This window comes from Lolium rigidum, chromosome 3 (assembly GCF_022539505.1).
Source record: "Lolium rigidum isolate FL_2022 chromosome 3, APGP_CSIRO_Lrig_0.1, whole genome shotgun sequence".
In the NCBI taxonomy this organism is placed as follows: Eukaryota; Viridiplantae; Streptophyta; class Magnoliopsida; order Poales; family Poaceae; genus Lolium; species Lolium rigidum.
Window position 1 is genome coordinate 5,463,992 of NC_061510.1, and position 22,138 is coordinate 5,486,129.

The 22,138-nt window shown below is 43.5% G+C and overlaps 2 protein-coding genes across 2 annotated transcripts; both read right to left on the reverse strand.

The window, feature by feature from the left end:
* Positions 1–6,885: 6,885 nt before the first annotated feature.
* On the reverse strand, positions 6,886–9,701 carry LOC124694214 (protein DETOXIFICATION 21-like). The gene is made up of 8 exons (XM_047227227.1): positions 9,449–9,701; positions 8,359–8,900; positions 8,162–8,248; positions 7,941–7,997; positions 7,626–7,864; positions 7,421–7,539; positions 7,214–7,300; positions 6,886–7,060 (listed from the first exon to the last, which is right to left on the reverse strand). The coding sequence occupies exons 1-8, from the start codon at positions 9,695–9,697 to the stop codon at positions 7,004–7,006; spliced, it is 1,437 nt and encodes a 478-aa protein (XP_047083183.1). The 5' UTR covers positions 9,698–9,701; the 3' UTR covers positions 6,886–7,003.
* Positions 9,702–15,551: 5,850 nt separating this feature from the next.
* Positions 15,552–20,384, reverse strand: LOC124694215 (COP9 signalosome complex subunit 1-like). Its single transcript, XM_047227229.1, has 6 exons — positions 19,980–20,384; positions 18,173–18,493; positions 17,352–17,468; positions 17,180–17,265; positions 16,053–16,287; positions 15,552–15,970 (listed from the first exon to the last, which is right to left on the reverse strand). Exons 1-6 carry the CDS (start codon positions 20,367–20,369, stop codon positions 15,785–15,787), a joined length of 1,335 nt encoding a protein of 444 aa, XP_047083185.1. The 5' UTR covers positions 20,370–20,384; the 3' UTR covers positions 15,552–15,784.
* Between the last annotated feature and the right edge of the window lie 1,754 nt (positions 20,385–22,138).

Consider the following 22,138-nt stretch of genomic DNA (forward strand, 5'->3'; position numbering starts at 1 on the left):
AGATGATTTTCCATGATCGTCGTGCACCATCTGACCTTGTGCTGGTGGCACCACGATCATGTGCTATCATAGCCATGTTTAGACCAAGTTTGTAAGTGCTCTTGATAGTAAACATGACATGCTTATCTGGTTGCCAGGATATAAAATCATCCTTATTCCGGGTGTGATGTTTGAATCTTTAGTATGGCCGTAATGCCCCTCTATGAAATACTGCTGCAAATGTTGCACATGTTAAGCCCCATCTGGTAGCAAAAAGTTTTCAACCCATCTATACCTACACCTCCCTTGGCCAGACTGGGGGTGGTAGTTATTGTTTCGTGGTATCCAAGAATCCCTCCAAGCTCTGATACTAGCGCCATTACCAACCTGCCAGATTGCTCATTTTTTGAGTAATTCAAGACCATATTCGATAGCATGCCAGGTCGATGATCCATTGCCTGTGAAGACTGTGTCGGTCAGAAACCCATTTCGGTAATATTTGGCCTTGAGCATTTGTGCACACAAGGGAACTGAACTAATCTCCACGCATGCATTGCTAAAAGGTCTTGATTGAAGAGTTGCATATCACGAAACCCTAAACCCCCATAGTCCTTTGGCCTCAGCATAATATCCCAGGCTACCCAGTGTGTCTTGATTTTCCCATTCTCCACTCCCCACCAGTATATGTGAATCATTTTAGTGTTTTCATCACACAGCCCCCTAGGTAGCTTAAACACACTCATGACATACACATGAAGAGCCTTATGCAATTGACTTGATAAAAATTTCCTTTGCAGCCTCTGACTTGTGATTGTCATCCCACTCAACAAGGCATTTCACTAATTTAGCTTGCAAACTCTGGAACTTTCCTTTTGTCATTCTACCCTCTAGAGCCGGCAGGCCTAGGTATTTTGCTTCAAAGGATTCTTGTGTCACTTCCAATGCAGATTTCACATGCACATGCTGGTTTAGTGGGCATGAGTCCCCAAACATAATGGGGCATTTGCTTAGGTTAATTAGCTAACATGTGCTTGACGCATATTTGTCCAAACTTACTTGACTCGAATTGATTGGTCCACTTGGGCCTTAAAAACAGTAAAATGTCATCTGCGAACAAAAGATGAGAGATACCTGGGGCATGCCTATAAATTCTGACAGGCTCAATACCATTAGTGCACACCTCACACTATAGTAAGGTAGATAAACCATCTGCAACAAAAAGAAACCGAAACAGTGAAAGGGGGTCACCTTGTCGAAGGCCCCAAGAAGGCAAAAATGATTCCATAAGGGTTCCATTAAAGTTAACCCGATATCTCACCTAAGTGACGCATGACTTAATCCAGTCAATCCACCGATGAGAGAAGCCCAGCCTTTGCATCACTTTCCTTAGAAAATCCCAATCCACCATGTCTTATGCTTTTCATAGATATAACTTGTAAGCACAAAAATTCTTTGATATATTTGTGTTATTCTCAATTAATTGCAGACATTCAAAAGCAACAAGAGCATTATGTGTGATTAATCACCGTAAGGATGTTGTTTGATTGCGAGAGCAAATTAATTGTTAATAATTGGCTCTCGATCAATTTATACAAGATTGTGCCTTGCAATTTAGGGTCTGATGTTTGATTACGCCTTAGCAATTGTTTTGATGCTCGCTTGATTTATCTGTGTCATGCTTTTACCTAGCAGGCTAGGGAAAGCAATAGAAGCAAGAACCTTTCAAAGATGCCCCAGCAGTTTTAATACTGTAAAAGCCGCAGCAAACAAGGGCATTTTGGCATCTCTGCCAACTAAAGGAGATTCAGGTATTGATGTCTTATGATAAACAACCTCAGTCCTTCCCTCCTCTCAACAGCTAAAGTATGTATTGTTTGATTGCGGTCGCAAACTAATTGTTATCATGCTCGGTCAGGAACCATATTCCTGTATATACGCATTGGAAGAAGTACCGCTGTCATGGGCATACCCTTCGGGTACCCATTATTAGTATACCTGGCTCGGCCCAATATGGAGAAGGCCCAAGAAGGCAACCCGAAGAAGTAGTCGACTAGGACTCTTGTCAAACCCTAGGTTGGTTGCATATATAAAGCCAGCCAGGGAACCCGATAGAGGGAGGACAACAGATAGACAGCATAGCTCCGCCTACAGATGACCCTTGTAAACATACTTGTGATCATATACTAGATTGCTAGCAACACGTAGGGATCCTCCACCGAGGGGACCCGAAGTTGGGTAAAAAAAGACAGATGGAAAAACTTCATGTCCATTGACTCGTCATTTCTTCCCATCACAAGAATCGGCGGCATACCCGACGAAAATATAGAATAATGTGATAAATTCGGCCACTGCATCACGCCCAACAACAATATAGAAGAGCCCGACAAAATGGGTCATTACATCAGCCGAACATATTATCAGAGCGCGTCCGCTGCGGCAAAAACTCCGAATGCCGTGACTCGTAAAAAGGACAAAGGTAAGACCCCAGGACCTGTCCTGTGTGGCGTGGCATCGCACCCGAATGCGCTCTCCCACTCTATCCACATCAACAGATGTGAAGAAAAATCCCGGCGGACGCGCTGTGGATCCGATAATTTTGCTGGAATTCAGTTTCGGTAAGTCCTAAAGCGACACATTCTGAATTACGCCAGTATCCCGAATTCGTGTCCGGCGACGCGAGTTTGAAGTAGGTTTATCTGGATTTTCCACTAGAGCAATTAACTGGTACCTGATCCGTCAGATAAACCAGCCGCATTTACCAATATCCCTATACAATATATTTGTCGAAGAAAATATAGCGTCTCCTTGGACTCGAAGAATTTGAAAAAGAGAAAAAGCACGGAAATTTCATTCGATTTTGTAAATATATAAAGGTTTGTAGACTCAACTCGACTCTGCGACTCGAGTGGAGCCTACTCCCATCGGGAGCACATGGATTTTATTAATTCCTCCAGCATAAGTGATAAAAAGAGGGGTTGCGCCGTAAATATAGTCAAGTTCTTTATCGAGTAGTACAACTTGAGTCTATGCCCAGGTGCAAACACCTGCCCATAGACTCGGGGGCTACTCCCATCGGGAGTGCTGGCCGCGCACCTGATATAGGAAAAATAAATTCGAGAATCGTCGACACCATCTACGCTACGCATGACCTACGACATTGACCTGATGTATTTTCTGGATCAATGGCCTCGCCTTGTATTTCTTCGACTTCGGAGATGATTATGCTTGGAGTCTCTACCCAAGTCTTCGACTTTCCTAGACACTCGGGGGCTACTGTCATGGGCATACCCTTCGGGTACCCATTATTAGTATACCTGCCTCGGCCCAATATGGAGAAGGCTCAATAAGGCAACCCGAAGAAGTAGTCGACTAGGACTCTTGTAAAACCTTAGGCCGGTTGCATATATAAAGCCAGCCAGGGAACCCAATAGACGGAGGACAATAGATAGACAACATAGCTCTGCCTACGGGCGACCCTTGTAAACATACTTGTGATTATATACTAGATTGCTAGCATCACCTAGGGATCCTCCACCGAGGGGACCCGAAGCTAGGTAAATTATCTGCCCAATCTCGCTCCCGGAATCTCCATCGTCGCTCTCTCCCGAAACCCAAGTCTACAATACGTAGGCATTGGCGAGGTGATCCCTCATCAACCGCCAAGACCAAGGGCTCCTCTGTGACTTTTACGGAAAAGTGGCGGCATTTACAAACTGCATTACTTTGCCTCCCCTTACTGTTTATAAAGTTGTTATTTCTCAGAAATTGTCATTGTTATGCATGTTCTTCCATATCAATAGGGTAAATTTTCAATGGACACGAAGCAGTCACCAGTAAAAGGTCCATGCAATAACCATCTTAAGAATGATGTGGAAAATCTGGTAAGTCAAGATCTGTGTTTTGTTTACATAATGATAGAGTACACAGTTCCAACAAGCTGGATGGGTATTTATTATGTAGCTTGTATTTTTCCGAATGCATGCGCTGATCTTTTAAATCACTGATTGCGTTCATACATGTTTGACATAGATAGTCAATATATGTAACTCATGGTATCATTTCCATGATGCTCACTTTGTCAAGAAGGTACATTGCTTAGTTCTGGGATGGATAGCTCAGATCTGTTTTAAGCTAAATTCATGTTTTGGTAGGTACCTGTTTGGTAGGTGCACATCGCTGCTTGCGCAAAAGTCTGTAGATTCTTTCTGCAATATAGATGCTCTGCATCTAACTGCTCTAAATTGTGATTAACTTGCACATCAACATATAACATTGCACACATTATTGATTATTCACAAAATCCTTTGTAGAATCTATAAGCTGGCTGCATGTATGTGTTTGTTTTTAGGGAGACTCGTACACAGATAAACAATCAAGTCATGTGGATCTGTTCAGGGAGACACACCGCAACAAGGACGACCGCTACTCCCCTGAAGTAGAACTTATTCTTGTGAGTACGTATTCAATAAGTTATCGTTGAAACTAAGTTTATACTTCACTTCATCTAACACCAATATATCTTCTGTCTTTATTGCTAAATAAGCCTGAGATTGAAAAAGATATGTCTCAACCTACTCGATCAAATCTACCTACTCGATCAAATCTGAGCATCCAACCTGATTTACTGGAGACCGAACGGAGGGGAAAAGGGAACCTGCAAGATCTTGTCAACTCACATAGTACTAATATGTTCGAGGTTAATAGGAAGGTCCAGGAAGCGAGAGAGAGGCGGGATGCCCTTGAGGCAAGGCTTGAAATGTTAACCAGGTCCCTGCCCGAGTAAACATGGTGAACGGGTGGTGCTATGGTGGACAGTTGAACTATATTTTGGGCTGGTGGTCTTGCTTTGGTGCAAGCTAAACTGTTATTATTATTTTGGAGGAGCTGAATTGTTATGCTATGGTGCGAGTATGCATGATAAACTTAAGATCGAATGTAACTTGATGCATAGTTATCTAGTTATTCTGTATGTATTTTTTAGTGTTTATTTATTATTTATATGTAATAAGGCCACCACAAAATGGCCGTTATTTGACACTCCGGGTTTGACAGGCTGAAAGGAACGGCTTAGTTGAGTTAACCAGACCGGTATTTATTGGATGAAAGTAACGGGTCGACCGAGAAAACCAGGCCGGGCCGTTCTAACAAGCCATTATTAACGTACCAGCATTGATGGGATGGAAGTAACTGGCCATTTTTTGCAACTGGTTTGTTTGAGACATTGCGATAAAATAACGGGCCGAGATAGTAAGGCCGCATATTTAGGCTGTTAAAAGGCCGGTCGTAAGTGGGCTAAGAAAATGACCACGGTAAAAGGGCTTGCCTTAATGGGCCACCACAAATAGGCCTTGTCCATAGCTAGCCACCATAAATAGACCATCCTTTAATGGGCCGCAATAACCTGGGCCCAAAGTCCAGTTTTGTGCCACGTGTGTTCCTACATGCGAGCCCCGATGTCCACATGTCGGCATTTTATTTTTCCACGTGTCGAGATGTTACTGGACCTTCTACACGCACGTGTTAGTATTCCGAGTGACACGTGTCGATATGCCAATGGCCACGCTCTAGGCACGTGTCAACCTTCGAATGCAATTTTACGTGGCCACATGGTGGGAGGAGGTTCGTCCGGAGTGGTCAGCTAGACGACAAAGATGACATCATAGGCCTTTAGTCATTGGTCCGACAGCTCAATGATTGGTCTGACACGATGGTCTCGATCGGGGAGGCAGACGCATGACGGTTATGCCCGTCATGACGTACCGGGCTGGGTGGGCTTTGGGTGTGGGCTAGGCCGTCACGGATCCATGACGGGATAATCTAACCATCAATCTAGCCATCTGTGATGCGAGGTTCGCCAAGGTCTTCCAAACCATTGGTATGATGTCTCTGTGACGGTTTTTGCACGTTCGTTGACGAACTAAAAATTTTATGGACTTGGGAATTGTTTGTAGTGCTAGGACGACTAGTGTAGGCATTTGACCTAGAGTATCAGTACCTAGTGCTTTTACCAGTAGGGATTCATTATCATGCTTTGATGGTTGGATGCAACACTAGCACCTTTTCTCAACACGGTGATGGTGCACGGGCAAGGAAGAGGTCGCAGACACTATGGGCACAACACCGCGCCACAATGGCATACAAAAAATAACAGTTGTGTTCTTACTGAGAACCATTAGTTGTGTGCATGTAGTGTTGTTGTCTGCCAATAGAACATTGGCATGGACCTTCATATGCATGGCCGGGTAAACTTCCTCATCGACAACGGACGGGAGGAAGGCGAGGAGACTCCACGCTTCAAACGGAAGCCTAGAAGGTCACTTGGCAGGAAAAAGGCAACACATGAGACTAAGGTTTCCCGCGCATTTGCGACGGTGGAAACAATCGCACACATTTGACTCTCGTCAATCGTTGCAAACATATTGCACATAAATTTGGCGCAATGAATTATATGTGATGGATCATGTTGATCTCACGGTTTATTTGATGGAACTATGAGGCACACACATCTTGATAGTTAAATCCGTGTGCGATGTATTTGCCTTCGAGCTAGGGATGCAAGCGGGTCGGGTTGCTGGATGGACCTTTGCTCTATGCCTTTGTTAATCTTACTCAATCGCGTAACCCCTTTTGCACTAATTTTGAGTTCGCGGGACGGGATGCGGGACGCTGCCTCCAACCCTACTTCAAGCATGGCTGAAGCGCGGGTACACGGTTTATATATTTTTAACGTAAATGATTTTTTTCCAAGCGATCCCACTAGATCGAATTTCATTATCATCAGATAACGAAATACAGCATTATAGGCTCAACAGCCAACATCAAAACAAAAAACCGTGTACAACTGATCGTCTCTTCCGTGTACAACTGAGGGCTTTAATGCCCCGTTCCATCTCAAAAACAAAGGGCTTAAATGACCTGATCCATACTAGTGCTCCCAATCTCCCATGATAAATACATAGGACGTCAAACCAATGTACGCGCATACAGCACCCATGAATTTAACCTCGTGAACTGAAGAACGAGCTTAGGGCTTGGAACCATCCTTGTTCCATCTATTCAATCTCTCCCGAGCAGCCTCCACCTGGAACAATATTGGAACAGAAACCATAAATGAATATACCTCATGCCCTCTGATTTCTTAATAAGTCAATTATATGAATACGTGCTATATAAGTGAGTAAGTGACAATCTTTTCCATATTGTAATCATCGGATTGTTGAGCAAAGCTAATTACCTGTTTATCCCAATCCGTTCTACTTGTTATGAACAAAAGCACAATAGTTTGGACTAGTGTTCCGAGCAGCATGCCAACCCAAATACCCTGTATCAACAGCCAAATAGAGTTCATTAAGACCACTACTTACAGCTACGATGAACAAGGATAATGAGTTAAGTAGCCGATTCACTGTCAAAATAGCTTCTTCTAAACTAAGTATCTTACCTTCACATGATATCCAAGGACATAACCCAGGATTGCTCCAATAGGAATGCCAATGAAGTAATATGTTGTGATGTTAACATACGCAACTATCCTTTGCCAACCCGCACCAACAGCAACACCTGCAGGAGAGTCAAAGGCGGTTATGGTTTCAGGGAGTAAACCAAACAAGACCAGGTAACCAAATCATCCAAATGCTGAAATAGACCTGATAATACTGGTTGAACACTGTTCAGCAAGATGGAGAAGGCCAGCAGAGGCGATAGGTCAGCAACTGCGGCAGCTACCTCTTCACTCTCGGTAAATATGTAGGAAAGTTTTCCACGGAAAAAGAGGAAGAACACGAACAACACAACGCCTATTGTGAAAGAAGTGGTGACGACATTCAAGATAGCGAACTTGGTCCTTCTTGCACTTCCCGCTCCGAGCTCATTTCCCACACGCACTCTGCAACGTATATAGAAAATCATTATCACGGAAATTCCATAAATTGGTTCCAAGGAGATCTAGACCAAGAAGTTACGCTGTTGCGGAGAAAAATCCGATAGAAATCATCATCTCCCAACCGTTGATGTTAAGGCTGCACATTTCGAAAAAAAACCATGGTGCATATTAGTTTATTCAACGATATATTCACCAGGTGACTAGCTGCGAAATCTGGTTAACAGGAGGGGAAAACGAAAGAGTCTTGAAGAAGAATGACAGCCATAGTGAAGTGTCAAGTAAATTAGGAGTATATGTTACCAGATTGAAAGAGCGTCAAGTGCAATCTCTGCATTCTTCATGTACCCGGTTAGGAGCACCAATATAGTGTTGTACCACATTTCCAGGCTGAAAAAGGCAAAAGACTCATATTATTGCTAGGCTATGTGAATACCAAGTCTTGATATGGACAGTGAACGGTCAGCACATTTACACTCAAGATTATCCTGACGACGTACCAGAGCATGATACCAGAGGATACAGAGAGCTTGATCATGGGTGCAAGGTCGGCAAAGGCGGCCGACGAGAATCCTGTCCATGTCACTGGGCAGCCACCGAAGAGGACGAATGCGAGTTGCACAAGCGCGGGAAACCACATGGCGATGATCATGGAGGTCATGACCCCTTCAAGTCCTAGGTGGTACTTGGCGGTCAAGAGCCATGACAGGGAGAGATGCAAGGCGAGGTTGGCGACGGCGAGGTAGGTGATGATGGCGTTCTTGCCCTGCGCCTGCAGGTACATCTGGAGCGTGAAGCTCAAGACGTAGGAGAACATTACGGGGATGAACCAGAGAGAGATGGTCCCGGCGACGGCACAGATGGAAGGATCCTGGCCGATGAAGGTGAGGAGCGGCCCGGTGAAAAGGTAGAGGGGAAGAGTTAGCACGGCGCAGCCATTAAGGATGATCCAGGAACGTTGCAGGTGGATGCCCATCGTGTGGTACTGTTTTGCGCCATACGACTGCCCGCACAGCGTCTCCAGCGCGCTCGCCATGCCCAGCTGCATTCAATGTATATACATCAGTCTTTTATGGTTTGTACAAGGTTGCTGGATCCACAGATATAGAACTCCGAGATTCAGATCCATAATAATTGTAGTGGTTTTAGTTTAAATTTAAGCTAAAACTACGAAATTTATTATGGATCGGAGTAGTTGTCATGGTCGATTCCTTTCAGGAAATGCTCGATAGCAAACATGTTGCTACTAATAGCTCGGCCCTCGATGGAAATGAACTTACTTGAAGAGAACGTGTTCGCAGCCTATCAATCTAGTTATTCAGGTGTACAAAAAATTAGGAAAAAGAACTACACATCGTATACATGCATATGCATACAGATCTGAAGATCCGGTTCCAAAATCTGCTGCTAGAGACAATAAAAATCGACCAGTTTGTTGTTTGACCTTAATTACTTGTCGTGTAGCTCATGCTAATATTTGACGACAACGAATTGGTGTCGTGTAGCCCCATGCTAGCTCTACCGTAGCCACTACGCAACTAGAGTACCATGGCCTCCCTGATGAATAAGGAGGAGAGAGTTTAAGTATACCAGGATTCCGTTGCTGAAGCGCATGAGGACGGTGGAGACGAGCGCGAAGGCGGCGAGCTCGGTGGGGCCGATGTGGCCGATGAAGGCCTGGCTGATGACGGTGAGGCCGAAGGAGGAGAAGCGCGTGCAGATGGACGGCCCCGCCACCACCCATAGCTTCTTGTTCTCCTCCAGCAGCCGCCGCCCCAACCCTTCTTCCACCTCACTGCCGCTCTTGAGCAGTAGCGGGACACTGTTCTCCTCCTCCATGGTGGACGATGGTGCCTCGCGCGCGTCTGGCCGTCAGCTCTCAGGACCAGCTAGTATTTATGTCCGCCTGTCTCTCTCTGTCCGACTCAGTACGTATGTGGGTTGAACCACTTGTTCATGGGATGCGATCGACTGTCTCGCACCATCGCAACAAGCCACATAGTAGGTACACTTATTATTGCTCGAGAAGCCGCCATCAGATCTCATTTGACTTGCAGGCAACGGAAATATATAAATTTCCACGAGATCCACGCCCGCGCGAACACCGCCGACGAACAGTATAGAGTATGGCTCGGTAGGTATGCGCTCCTCGATCGGGCGTCCACGTCGTAAGAATAAGATTGGCGGGAGTGGACAGATAGACGCCCAACTAGTGTAGCTATTTTTAGAGACTTAAAATTCGTGTTTTAAAGTTTCAAAAAAGTCTGAGAAAAAAATTAGAACTAGTCAATGATGTGTACTATACAACGCAGAAAACTCTCAATATGAAAACAACTACATAATCTAGGCTGCACAAAAATGACATGTCAAAATGTTATTTTTGTGTAGCCTATAATGCAAAGTAATTCATATTGAGATTTTGCACCTTTGTAGTATACTTCCTACCTCTAGAATTTTATTTCAGATTTCTTTAAAACTTGGAAATATGAATTCTCGGTATTTAAAAATAAATGGGCTCGTGTAACTCGGCCTCTCTGTATCGAGTTTCCATCTAAGATTGGCCTCCAAATGAACGTGTGGCTGGAGTCAGTCCATTTCTCGCAGGGATCTGATGTATTTTATTGGAGTTGTACCGCTAATGGTAACTTCATGTTTGCTTCAATGTTTATTGCTTTAGTTTAACCTAATATTCTAGTTGAGAATAATAAGAAAAATTGGAAGATGAAGATCACGCTTAAAATCAAGATGTTTGCGTGATATCTTCGTCGAGTGGTTATCCTCGCCAAAGATAACTTTGCAAAACCCAGTTGGCATGGAAGTAAAAAAAGTATGTCTCATTTCAATGTGACGAGACTATAAAGCACTTATTCTTCCGGTGTAAATTTGCTAGATCTATATGGTCAGCTATCCAGATAGGCTCTACCTTATATCCACCATGTAGTCTTGCGAACATATTTGGCAACTGGCTTAATGGTGTCGATCCTAGGTTTAAGCTACTTATTAGGGTGGGAGTGATTGCCACTATTTGATCGCTTTGACTATGTAGAAACGATAAGGCTTTTAAGAATAAAAATGCTTCTCTTATGTGTGTTATTTACTAGTGCACAACTAGGCTTCGTTTGTGGTCACCTCAACAGCGTGTGGAGCATCACGATCTCTTTAGTCTTTATGGAGGTGTCTACACGGAGGAATATATGGCGAGGGATATTTTTCCACAACATGGATGGCAGCGTGATTTGCGGATTGATCATCCATTGCCTTAGGCTCATTTTTTTTTACTCCCTTTCTAGTGAAGTTGTCGCGGACTTCAGTTTTTTTATGCTTGGAATATGTGAATTGAAACGGCTGTGTCATCTCAGTTATGCAGAGACCAGGTGTAATGCTTTTAGAAAATAAAGCACCCATTATTGGAAAAAAAAATAAACGTGGCAGATAGGTATACCGTATCTGCAGAATCCAGATAGCATAGTGGTTTGTGCCCGGAATATATATCTAATAACATGAAACAGAAAAATATTGTAGCAAACTTGAGTGCTTGCTCAACCCCATACCTCTGTGGGTTTTTGGGAGAATCATTTTATCCCAAGAGGAAGATGGCATGGTCACTCGGGAGTGAATTTCTTCCTTTGTCTAGCAAAGCTACTTTGGTTGAAACCATGTTTGATGAGGTTAGCTCTCAGACCATGGAACATTGTTAACCCTACTAAACTTTGCATTTAACATTTTAAAACATAAGCTTGGCCTCAAGACGAGCATGAAGGTTAGCACATCATATCATATATCCAGATAGGTAACTATTATTATTATTGCTATACGCATGTCCGTACCCCTTCGCCCCTGAGAGGATTAGGGTTCCTCTGCCTCTCATCGGCGGCCATCTCCGATCTGTCTGCTTTTGTGGCCTTCGGGCCATGGAGATGAGGCGGATCGCGGCTCTCGTCGGCCGGAGGGCTCCGTTTCTCAGTTTTGGGGGCTTCGTTCCCCGTCTTTAGGGCTTCTGTTTGTAGGGGCGGTGCTCAGGTGGTGGTGGTGTCTCGTGCAATAATATTTCCCCGGCTTCAACCCCGTCTCGACGGCGACGGCAAGAAGGTTGTGGGTGTGGTGTGGTCTTTGAGGATTTCGTCTGACTGTGTGGATCTTCGGATCGTCAAAGAGCTTCATCGGCAGTTCATCCTACTTCTTTGTCTCCGGGACGGATGTGGTCTTTTCGACCCGTTCAGCGACTTCCCGTCCGCAACCAATAATGTCAGGCCGATTCAGGAAGGAGCGGCAGCGGCGACACGCCATCGACATGGTCTAAAGATTGAATATGAAGGGCTTCTCAAAGATCTTATTGTAATTTTCGTTTTTCTTGGACTGCTTTATACCGTTCGCAAAAAAAAAAAATCTAGGTATAAAGCACACTAGGTTCAATTATTATTATTGCTATCTCTCGAGCCACACACTAGGTACAATTATTATTGCTAGAGAAACCAGCAGATTCCATTTTACTTGCAGGCAAACCGAAATATATAAATTTCCATGAGATCCGTGCCGCGCGAACTCCGCCGATGTGCAGTATAGAGTATAGGTCGGTAGGCATACACTCCTCGTGCGTCTAAATCATACGATTGGACTCCAAATGAACATGTCATATAGGTACTCCCTGCGTTCTCGAGTTAAATCTGGAACTGAACTTGCACTGCACAATGGACTTTGGACATAACTCACCTTGGACCACGTAGGACTGAACTACATCGGACTTGGACAAACTGAAGGCATCTCCAGTAGTGCCCGACGGGCAAACAGACCGATGCTATCCGCTTGTGTTCCTGCGGACACGAGGAGAGGAAAATCTCAGCCCCGCAGTCCGACGCAAACGTGCCAGCCCTGCAGATCCATTCATGTTCTAAATTTAGGTTAGAATTGCATCACCACAGATATGTGAGTTGTGACCAAGCATGTCTGCCCCTAGTTTTCTCGGGCTCGCCTGCTAGCGACCCGGACCTTGTGCGCGGCGGTGCGGGCGGGTGGTACTGGTAGCTTTCCGTGCCGTGTTAATGACCCTCGCTTCGGTTTCTACGTGCCAACGCTACCGGGCGGCGTAGGGCTTCCGCTTAAAGCATTGATGGCAAGGCACGTGCCCTTTGCTTTTTAAGTCAAGCAACCGCGGTCCTTTTCTCTCAGTAGTTTGTCATGTCTGAAAACATCATTGGGCGTTTCATTTGGGTAGTCAACACCATTACAATTATCATTTCCATTCCTCCATAGACCACCAAGTGCCACCATTGGCAAGTTCTAGCCATTTCACAAGACAAAGAACGACCACCAGACCACCTGTTCGCGCGGCTGCATGAAAGGAGTGGAACTGCTGTTATGTGCCTGTTGACCGTGGAGGGTCGTCCCATGTCATGGCCAAACGTCAACCTCCGAGGAGGCTGGCTGCTGAATTCACGGCAGGTGCCCGTGCTGCCCTTGCCATGGGAGGGGCGTAAGCGGCACGGTGAGATCCGCAGGTTCATCCTCCCGCCCGATTTATAGGACATGGCTTACACGTTGGACAACTACAGCTGGCACATGTCCAACTCGTGGGAATTCGACCCGCGAGGCCAAGCGGGTTACCTAAGCGATGTGGCCTACCTCAACGCCATGTTAGGTTGTGACCTATTCGACAACCACAATGTCGAGGACAAGGACAACAAGGGGAACAATGGTGGGCAGCCCAATGTGACCATCAACCCTAAGGTTTAGCCGCCATAGCTGACCGAGTAGGAGGCCACCGAGCTTGCTATGGGAGTCCGTGCTTGCGTAGGGCAGGTCGTGACACCTCCGATCACTCCTACTCGCGACACACCACCACCTCCTCCGGCACCAGCGCTTTCCCGCTACCTCCTACTTGATCCACCTGCTCCGGTGCCAGCGGCTAGACCTCCTCCCACGCATTACTGATCGTACCCATGGGTGTTGCCAGTCTTCATCGACCTTGGTGATGACGACTAAGAGGCAGCCATGACACGAGCCCAAGTTACCTACGGTTTCAGTTAACAATTTATTTTAAAAATGTATTATTTCAAACTATGTAAATTGCATTTTATTAACATAAATATTTCAAAAATGCGTTGGTCTGTCGGGGCAGCCCAGTCCAAACGAAAACGCGCTAATTTTTTGTGAGCTAGATCAAGCTGGAGAAGGGATGCCCTAAGGTCCAAGGGCATAGGATAGGATCCATCCTAAGTTCCACGGGAGCTGCTATATGCCGACCAGGTCGGCACGAACGGGGTGTGTTCAACCCGATGGCTATTAATTGGGTCACGACCCATCACATAAACGCCTTTTTTACTTTTTCTCTTTTTCTATTTTCAGTTCTGTTTTTTATGAACATTTTTTATGTTTATTTCAATGTTTTTAAAATTTGTTCAAAATTTTCTGCATACATAGATTTTAGAAATGTACAATTTTAAATTTTTTCAAAATCTTAAAATCTTTCGAAATTTAAATTTGTTTAAAATTCAAAAATCGTTAAAAATCTGTTCAAAAATTCGGAACTCGTTCAAAATTAAAAAAAAGTTCAAAACTCAAAATTCATTCATTCTAAAATTTAATTTTGAATATGAATAATTTTTCAATCTTGAACATTTTTTTAAATTAGAAAAAAAATCAGAAATTATATTTATACAGAAAAATAAAACAATAAAACAGAAGAAAGAAACACAGAAAAAGAAAAGAAAAAAGGAAAATGGAAAACGTAAAGGGATGGCGAAGTTCCACAGGTCCGCCTATGCATCGCTCAAGTGTGTGTGGGAATATCGCACTGGGCCTCCAGATTTTGTTTTTCTTTTTTTTTTGAAAAAAAATCAATTTTGAAAAACTTATAACTTTTAGCAAAAAAATTGTTGTAACTTGAAAAATGTTTAAACAAAAAATTGTTCAAAAAAAATTGCAAATATTTTGTTCAAATGTTTATATTTTTGGTTGAAAAGAAATTTTTTATTCAAAAAAATGTTCAAAAAAAATTGTTTAGAATTTTTAAATGGTCATATTTCAATAAATATTCACCGTTAAAATTTTCAAAAAACCAATCGGAAAAGGAGAACAGAAAAACGAAAAAAATAGAAAAACAAAAAAAACCGACGAAAAACTGGCCAGAACCAAAGAAACAGAAAATAAAGCCGTGTAATAAAAAAAACTGCGCTAATGGGCCGCGGCCCAAGTCACCACGTTAGCGGGCGTAGCGGCCAATGCTATGGGTTTTTCCAAGTTACACTGCGGGTGCATGCTAACTTTGTTGGGCCATGCCCGACCAAAAGCGACTTAAGTGAAAAGGGGGTTGTATCGACACAAACTTAAGTGCTTGCTCAGCCATAAGGGAAGTTCACAGAATACTTTTAGTATCACTCAGGAGTTAACATCTTCCTTTTTTACCTAGCAAAGTTACCTACTTACCTTGGTTGAAATAATGTTTGATTTGGTTAGCTTTCAGACCATACTAAGGGCTTGTTTGGTTACTCGAATCCCGGCGGGTTCCCGGCCATTTCCCGGGGAGATTTTTCCCCTAGTCCGGAGGTCGGGAATAGAATCCCGGTGTTTTGCTCCTGTTTCAGTCTATTCCCGGCCGGGAATCTTTTCCCGGGGAATTTCGGGCCCAACAACCAAACGAGCCCTAAACATTGCATTTAACATTTTAAAACATAAGCTTGGCCTTGAGACGAGCATGTAAGATTAGCACATCATATGATACCATAACATATCTCCGGACAGGTACCTATTCATAAGCATATCTAAGAGCAACCAATTTTTTAGAAAAGAAGTAGCACCGAAACAGACTTGATCATTCGGGCAGTTCATTTCAGCGAAACCTCTACATGGTCAAAGCACCCTTTGTTCCAGAAAGGATACTTCCAGGTACACAAGGAGGCAGCCACTTTTTACTGTCACTCAGACAGAGGTTCACATCTTCCTTTGTCCAGAAAGGCTCCTTTGGTTGAAATCATGTTTCATGAGGTTAGCTCTCAGAAGCATAGCCTTAACATCTCTCTCAAACTCGCTGCCAGTTTGGAGAGCCCGCTGGAAAGTTGCATTCCTTTGGTCAGCATGCCGTGCATACAGAATCTTGTTGTGGGAGTCTATCCGAGCCTGCAAAAAGTTAACAAAGAAGCATGTCAAAAAAATAGATTTATTATCTAGGTATGATGTAGGATGAGAGATCTTCAAGTACATTTATTTTGTTCTCAGTGATCAGTGCAGCCAGCTCTTTCTCCAGCATGGACACAGAGGTCTTGAAGGCATCAGCCATTGTGTTAAGATCCACAGATATAAATGGAAGTGTGTACTGTATGATAGCCTTGTGGCGAATATCATTGTACAGAGTCTCCAGGTGCTCATGCAGATGAATGTCCAGAAGGAGATTTGGCTTTAGCTTCTCAAGATGCTCCAAGCAAGATCCATAGCGACTGGCACAGACATTCTCGTGGTTAGCAAATACACAACACAAATCAGTTGCACAGAAAACTGTAACAATTTTAATAGGGTGAAACAAACAAATGCTTATCTCAAAAATGATGTAAAACTCAACTTTCCAATGAAAAATAAGGCAAAGTTTGAGGTTTGAGGTTTGAGGCAAAGTTGCACAGAAAACTGTAACAATTATAACCTCCTTTGTAGCTTCTTTAAGAGTTTGAGGTTGTGTGTGTATACTGAGTAGGAACCATGGCCTAGTCCTGGTCTCCTTGTAAAAAAGATATGTAAATAGTCTATTTTATTAATATATGAGCAGTAGGAGCCTCTCGTGCTGTAAGTTCCTCAAAAAAAAAAAAGGCAAAGTTCACAGCTTGAGCACAAGTGGTAATTGATGGTATTCAAAATTTAACGACCAAAAGCACATTATCCCACACCATATTGTAACAAATAAGGAATTAAATTGTAGGTAACTATTAATGCATATAGGAGTCCTATCTGAAGCAGTATTCTACACGGGACTAGTGTACCGTAGAGAAGGACAATAGTAGAATGTTACACCTTGACAATGGAACAAATTGCTAGTCCCCTTTTCTTCCAGAACTAACTAATTAATTTCCCGTTGATTAATGGTTTTGACTTGACACCATCCATTGTCAACAAAAGGAATAGGGTCGAATGTATCATATTAATCATATGATTCTAGTTGAAAAAAAGAGCACAAATTGTATCGATTCAAAGTTTATATTCTCCCTGCAGGCTCGGACTCCGATGATATAGTGAAGAAACACAGTTGCTCTATAAGAGCAGTAAGTGTGAAATAATCACCACCCTGGAAAGATGGCCAAGAACAATAAAACACTAAAGGCTGTTCCAATAGAAGCATACCTTGAATAAAAATCATTGACCAACTCCCTTACTTCAGGCACTAGCTCCAGAAAGTTACGGAAGTTAATGTTGTCAACAACTTTGCTCTGAAAAAATACAGATGATAATCATATTATTAGTGTAACTGTACAAAAGAAATCCAGCAAAAGAAGAAGAAAAACAAGAGGTGAACCTTAAGATCTGAACGATCAAAAGAAGCAAGTGCACAAAGAGCACCATATACAGCCACATCTTGCGGAGCTATGACTTCAGAATAGTTGCTTCCTAGTTCAGGTCCTGTCTCGAGAAACTTCACAGAAATGCCAAGTTTTAGCAACAATACTCTGTACTAGCCTACTACTAGGCAAAACAAAACTCTGCTATTAATACTTATTATGTTGATGGACAACCTTTATATGTAAATGGAATGTGTCTCAAGATGTGCGTGAACTACTAGTTGAACAAAAGAACATCCATAAATAATTCTCTTTTTTTAATCAGAAGTATGTAGTTATTCTGAGCACTAGTAAGTAGTAACTAAGAAGGTAAACTAAATTCATTTTAAGGTGCAGAATTATATTCCTAGTGACTTAGTTGTCTGGGAAAAGATTGGGGATGCTCTTGAGGTTCAACCTAGAGCTTAATCCACAAATGACTATTGATAATTGTAAGTTTATTTACAATGATGCACTATAGTAATGTCACAGAAAAGTAATGGAACAAACACATGAGCTAATCTTTTTAATGGGTTTAGGGCCAGCAATGGAAAAAGATCATTATATATTTGAACTGTGTGTTTATCAAGAATATACTGCTAGCATATGAGATTGCACGGAACAGATCTGACAACATACATAATAGTGGTGAACCTGAAATTTCACTTTTAAAATTAAATTAGAATTATCGATGCATTCAGAAAAAATAATTTACAGAATATTGACTTGAGTTTCCATGTGCAAGGAAAGCTCGGCATAGGGGAAAAAACAAAACAGGGCAGGATTCTGAAGGACAAACCTTACGGGCAGCAAGTTTGTATTTCTTTGTTTCCAAGTAGGCTATTCCTGCAGCTGCACGCAACTTTGCAATAACAATAGGTTCCAACTCGTCTGGGGTTTGCTCTGCTTTGCTGACATAGTTGGTAACATGTGCAAACTGTCCCAACTGAATGCTAACCAGAATCACATGCATACACATCTGAACTACATGCTTGGAAGTGGTACAATAGTCACGCGTGCGGATATAGCTTTTGAAGGCCTCGGAAAGGTGCCCATGACCATAGTAGAAGTCACCAATATCATTATAACCCATTCTGATGCTCTCTTTGATCAGGTGAGCCTGCATTTACAGAAGCGACATAATCACAGAGTCACAGAGTCACTTGTTTGACAATGTATGACATTAACGTAGAACAGAATTAATCAACACACCAAGGCAGAAACAAATATACTACACCAAATTCAAATGCCAGTAAGCAAAAAATATATATGACAGAATCAACACATGCAACCCTAGACGGCCTCTATAGCATACCTACATGGCTAGGTCCCACAATAGACTACACAGTAGACGCTGGCCACAGCCCATCCTAAGAAGTACCAAATTGGCAAGCTTATGCTCTGTTGAGCAACCAACTTATACCTACTTCTATGTCTATGTGTGCAGAAAATTATAAAATAGGTTAAGCATAGCAGAATTCGGCAACAAACTGAGCCATAAGCTCCTCATCTAACATAGGCTCAAAATCACTAGTTTACCCACCAAGAGCACTTATGATCATCACCGGCATGAACAAAACCTTGTAACATGATCATGTCAATATTCTCTTTTTTAATTTAATTTTGAAAAGGTAGAAGTTTCTGCTAGTGATGTTCATACAAAAACCAAAAAGGTCAAGATCTACGACTATTTACTCAGCAAGCACCTGCACTCCTTATTTCGTTAATACTTGAGCAGGCAAACAGATTTATGAGTTTGCAGCTGCACACAACCCTAATAGTGTTCTTAATAGTGTACAAATGGGAATTAGGAAAAAAATCACATTTAAATCACATAAACAAGCTTCTAGTATTACAGAACCTAGCAGCATTAGATGCAACTAATGAAAAATCAAAGCTCAGTTAGGCATCCCCGCAAAGGGGAAAAAACGCAGTAAGGTATGAAACCAAAACAGAGGTGCGAGAAGGCCGAAAACTGGAGGTAGCATGCACTGAGAATTTGCAAACTGGAAGTAAAACGTGCAATGGTTTGTGGGCGTAAGCCAAGCTTGGCATCATGCCAAGTCTTCTGGGTCTATAAATGTAATGAACAAAACTAGTCAGAGAGGCGTTAAAGAGACAACAGCTGAACAAAACTGGATGACAACTCCACTTATCTGGTTCTTACCATGCTTCTTATAACTAAAAAAGGGGGGATCACAACAAGAGAAATTGTGTATGACTAGTTCAGACTAATATCCCAAATCACTGGATAACCTACAGTTCAACAACCAAATTTAACAATGCAGACCAAACAAAGTGCAAGGTATCCCAAATCTACTGACTAAGATTGCACGCCATAAGTCAACACAGTACAGAACAAATAAGGCGTGTATCTCGCACAAAGCAAGTCACAGACCTTCACAGGGTAGGCAGTGCGTTAAACCGAAAACAGCATACCCAATCATAAACTACACAGGTCAAGCAGGATAACGAGAACAGACACGCCAATGCCTTGATGGACGAGCGCAACCGCATCATAAGCAGAAACTAACACGGACCAAGTAGTAATGGCTGATCAGAGTAGTAGAAGGTTAATGGGGGCTAGGGTTTCCGCACGCGCGCACCTTGTGGCCGTTGAGTTCGGTCTCGAGCTTCTCTCTGCGCTGCTCGGCGCGGCGGTTGACGGCGTCGACCCAGGCCTGGTCGTACCGGTAGCGCGGGCCGAGGCGGCCGTCGATCCTCTGCGCGGCGTCGCGGTAGAGGAGCGTGTCCTCGCGGATCCGGGCCTCGTCGTGCGCCATCCGCAGCGCCTCGAGCTCGATCGACTCCACCCCGCACCTCTGCGCGATGAAGAGGAGGCGCGGCAGGCGGGTGCGGCCCAGGTACTGCGCGGCGTACGCCTCCACGTCCAGCTGCTCGGCGGAGAGCGGGGCCGGCGCCGGCGCGGCGGAGGCCTCCAGGCCGTTCGTCGAGGAGGCGGCGGCGGCCGCCGGTACCTCGGGCTCGACGTCCATGCTGCTGGGGATCCGCGCTAGGGTTCCGGGCAAAACCCTAGAGGGAGAGCGAGAGAGGGAGGGGGAGACGGAACAGGGGAGGACGACGAAGGGCTTGGCTTGGAAATAGAGAGATATTATGGACAGATTGGTAAGAGTACGTTGGGCAGGCTTTGCGTATGTTTCCCAATTCCGGCCCGTAGAGTCTTCTCCGGCCCACGTGTTTACTGGGCTAACTGGCTGAAATAGCCAGATATGGGTGGCCTCGTGGCGTTCTGCCACCAAAGCATTGTCACTAATTAAACGCCCTGCAACAAAGGCACTACTAATTGTGTACTCGAGTAGAGGTCTCATTCTGTTTGCAACAGATTTAGTCGCTGATTTGTAAACAATAGAAATAGGTATGTATTGCTTGATGGATTGGGGATTTCTCACCTTTGGAATAAGATTTATTGGTGTGTCATTAATTTCCTCTCGTATATCCCCTCCATTCAGAAAACCTAGCACCTTACCTTCCCCTCCCAAAAAAAAACCTAGCACGTGGGTGTTAAATGGGATCCCACCTAAATCTCACTTGTAGTGTATTTTGCTTTTTCTAGTGTAAAATTTGACACGAAATTTTGAACTATAAAAGCTAAAATTCTCTAAAAGTGAGACCCCACCGGGATTCCACTTCGAAACCCTGCTAGCACCGCAGCATAGAGCTCCGGGTCAACCAAACTCCAGTGGCGTTGATAAAACCCCGTCGTGAAGCCATCTACACCTGGTGCTTTAGGGGGTTGCATGTGAATAAGAGCTCTTTTGACCTCTTCTTCTGTAGAATCAGCTTCAAGATTAGCCTTGTCCTCGTGCACCACTTTCTCGTTTACTAAATTTAGGAGCCTCCCTGCATTTTTGGAGCTCCCTCAGAGGTATATAGGTTCTTATAAAAGCCCGGAATCTCCTCTTTAACCAACTCAACATCATCATACCAAGAGCCATCCTCATGTTGGAGGGTAGAAGTTGAATTCATTCTCTTACGATGTGAGTCAAACGCATAAAAATAAGCAGTATTTCGGTCACCTGACCTTAGCCAGTTGACACGTGATCTTTGCTTAATCCATATTTATGCTTGGTAAACTTCTCTCCATAATTCTTTTTTCTTCAGTTGATGGGCCACGGTCCACTCAAATTCTTAGTTCCCAGTTTAGCTCCCTTCTCAAGTTACTCAGTTTCTTCTTGAAATCTCCGAAGGTTGCTGTACCCCAAGACGATAAGCCACTATGCATACTTGAGAGGGTTTTTGCAAACACCTCAAGACCCACTCCTTTTGTCAGCCTTCTCCCAGAGATCCACAACAAATTTATCACAACAACCATCGGTTTTGCCAGACATTCTCATATTTAAAGGCTCTCCTCCCAGGGGATGATGATGGGCATGCTTCTTTAACTCAGTGTGGATCATACGATGATCAGACTCAACAACACTTATATGTTTTACTCGAACTACTTGAAACAAATTCAAAAGAGCAGCATTTCCGAATGATACGTCTCAAACATATCTATAATTTCTTATGTTCCATGCTAGTTTTATGACAATATCTACATGTTTTATCCATACTTTATATCATTTTGATGCATTTTCCGGTACTAACCTATTAACAAGATGCCGAAGCGCCAGTTCCTGTTTTCTGCTGTTTTTGGTTTCAGAAATCCTACACAGTAAATATTCTCGAAATTGGACGAAACAACAGCCAAACCTCATATTTTCTGAGGGACACACGGAGCCGGAAGGGCAAGCTAGGGGGAGGC

Bases quoted from the DNA above. Each gene is read 5' to 3' on its own strand.
- LOC124694215 (XM_047227229.1), bottom strand. From the start codon at position 20,369: ATGGACGTCGAGCCCGAGGTACCGGCGGCCGCCGCCGCCTCCTCGACG. The intron at 18,494-19,979 runs GTGCGCGCGTGC...CTGTAAATGCAG, and splicing joins CCGAACTCAACGGCCACAAG to GCTCACCTGATCAAAGAGAG. The intron at 16,288-17,179 runs GTATGCTTCTAT...TGTCTGTGCCAG, and splicing joins GTCAATGATTTTTATTCAAG to TCGCTATGGATCTTGCTTGG.
- LOC124694214 (XM_047227227.1), bottom strand. From the start codon at position 9,697: ATGGAGGAGGAGAACAGTGTCCCGCTACTGCTCAAGAGCGGCAGTGAG. The intron at 7,998-8,161 runs GTAACATATACT...CGAAATGTGCAG, and splicing joins CTTGACGCTCTTTCAATCTG to CCTTAACATCAACGGTTGGG. The intron at 7,540-7,625 runs GTCTATTTCAGC...ACTCTCCTGCAG, and splicing joins TGTTCAACCAGTATTATCAG to GTGTTGCTGTTGGTGCGGGT.